The sequence below is a fragment of the Impatiens glandulifera genome, chromosome 5 (genome assembly GCF_907164915.1).
Source record: "Impatiens glandulifera chromosome 5, dImpGla2.1, whole genome shotgun sequence".
Taxonomy (NCBI): domain Eukaryota; kingdom Viridiplantae; phylum Streptophyta; class Magnoliopsida; order Ericales; family Balsaminaceae; genus Impatiens; species Impatiens glandulifera.
In genome coordinates, this window is record NC_061866.1 from 38,806,926 (window position 1) to 38,808,092 (window position 1,167).

A 1,167-nucleotide genomic window follows, 5' to 3' on the forward strand; every position below is an offset into this window, starting at 1 on the left:
ACAACCATTTTAGGAATTGTAGTTATTTGAAAAAAAAAAATTGAAAGGACGTTCCGTCCAGCCCAATTCGTAGTCTAAAGACGCGTACCCTTGATTAGATGATCTCTGTTGTAGTCTGTAGTGTACATTTATTTATTTATAAATATATTCATATGCTCAAGCAAAGCTTATAATAATAATAAGGATCATCGATCGATCTCTCTACTCTGCAGAACAACAGAGTAAAACATGGGAAACTATATTTCATGCAGTAATTACATGTCGGGACCGAGAATGAAGATGGCAAAGGTAATTCTCCCCAGCGGAGAAATAAGAAATTTCGTAGATGTGGTAACTGCAGCGGAGCTAATGGTTGAATCTCCCAATTTCTTCTTGGTGAATGGTCGTTCGTTAACCATCGGTGGGAGGTTCGAACCGCTGGGTGCCGACGAGGAATTAGAGTTGGGAAACATTTACGCTATGTACCCCATGAAGAGAAGACGGTCTAGGGTCACGGCGGCGGATTTGACCATCTTATTTGTGGGTGCTGCTGCTGCTGATCAGAGGAGGCGGAGGATCATGATATCTAGTGATGGAGATGAAGGAGGGAGGAGGAGAAGGTTGAGCTTGGATGGAGGAGTTGATCGTGCTTTTCGGTCGATAGAGTCCGGCGAGGAGCGGCAAAGGAGGAGAAGGTTGAGCTTGGACGGTGGAGGAGGAGTATATGGTTTGGAGAACAAGTTCAAATGTGGTAGATCAACTCGGCCAATGTTGGATACAATTAAGGAATAAGAGCCTACTCCCATTTTATGTGGCAAAGGTCTTGGTGAAAAGGCTATTAGGGTTTTGATCAAAGAGAACCAGTTGAATTTTCTCCTCCCACCTCAAATTACCTTCTAAAATCTCTTCTCTTTTTATTTAATTCTCATAGTCATAAATAAGGTCACATTGTGTAATGTAATCATCCATCATTTTATTTATTTATTTATTATGGAATCAATCAATCATGAATTCAACATGCAAATTGCTACCATCATCGATTTTTTCTTCTCTTTTACTTATTTTCTTTTTTTAATTAAGGCTGGTTTGATTATTTGAATAATTATAACTAAAATATATCATATTATCTTTTTTTTTTTCACGTTACTTAATTATTAACTAAAATATTAAAATACTATTTACTTTATA

The 1,167-nt window shown here is 37.6% G+C and overlaps 1 protein-coding gene across 1 annotated transcript; it reads left to right on the forward strand.

The window, feature by feature from the left end:
* Positions 1-279: 279 nt before the first annotated feature.
* On the forward strand, positions 280-771 carry LOC124939313. Its single transcript, XM_047479797.1, has one exon. The coding sequence runs from the start codon at positions 280-282 to the stop codon at positions 769-771; it is 492 nt and encodes a 163-aa protein (XP_047335753.1).
* The last annotated feature ends 396 nt before the right edge of the window (positions 772-1,167 follow it).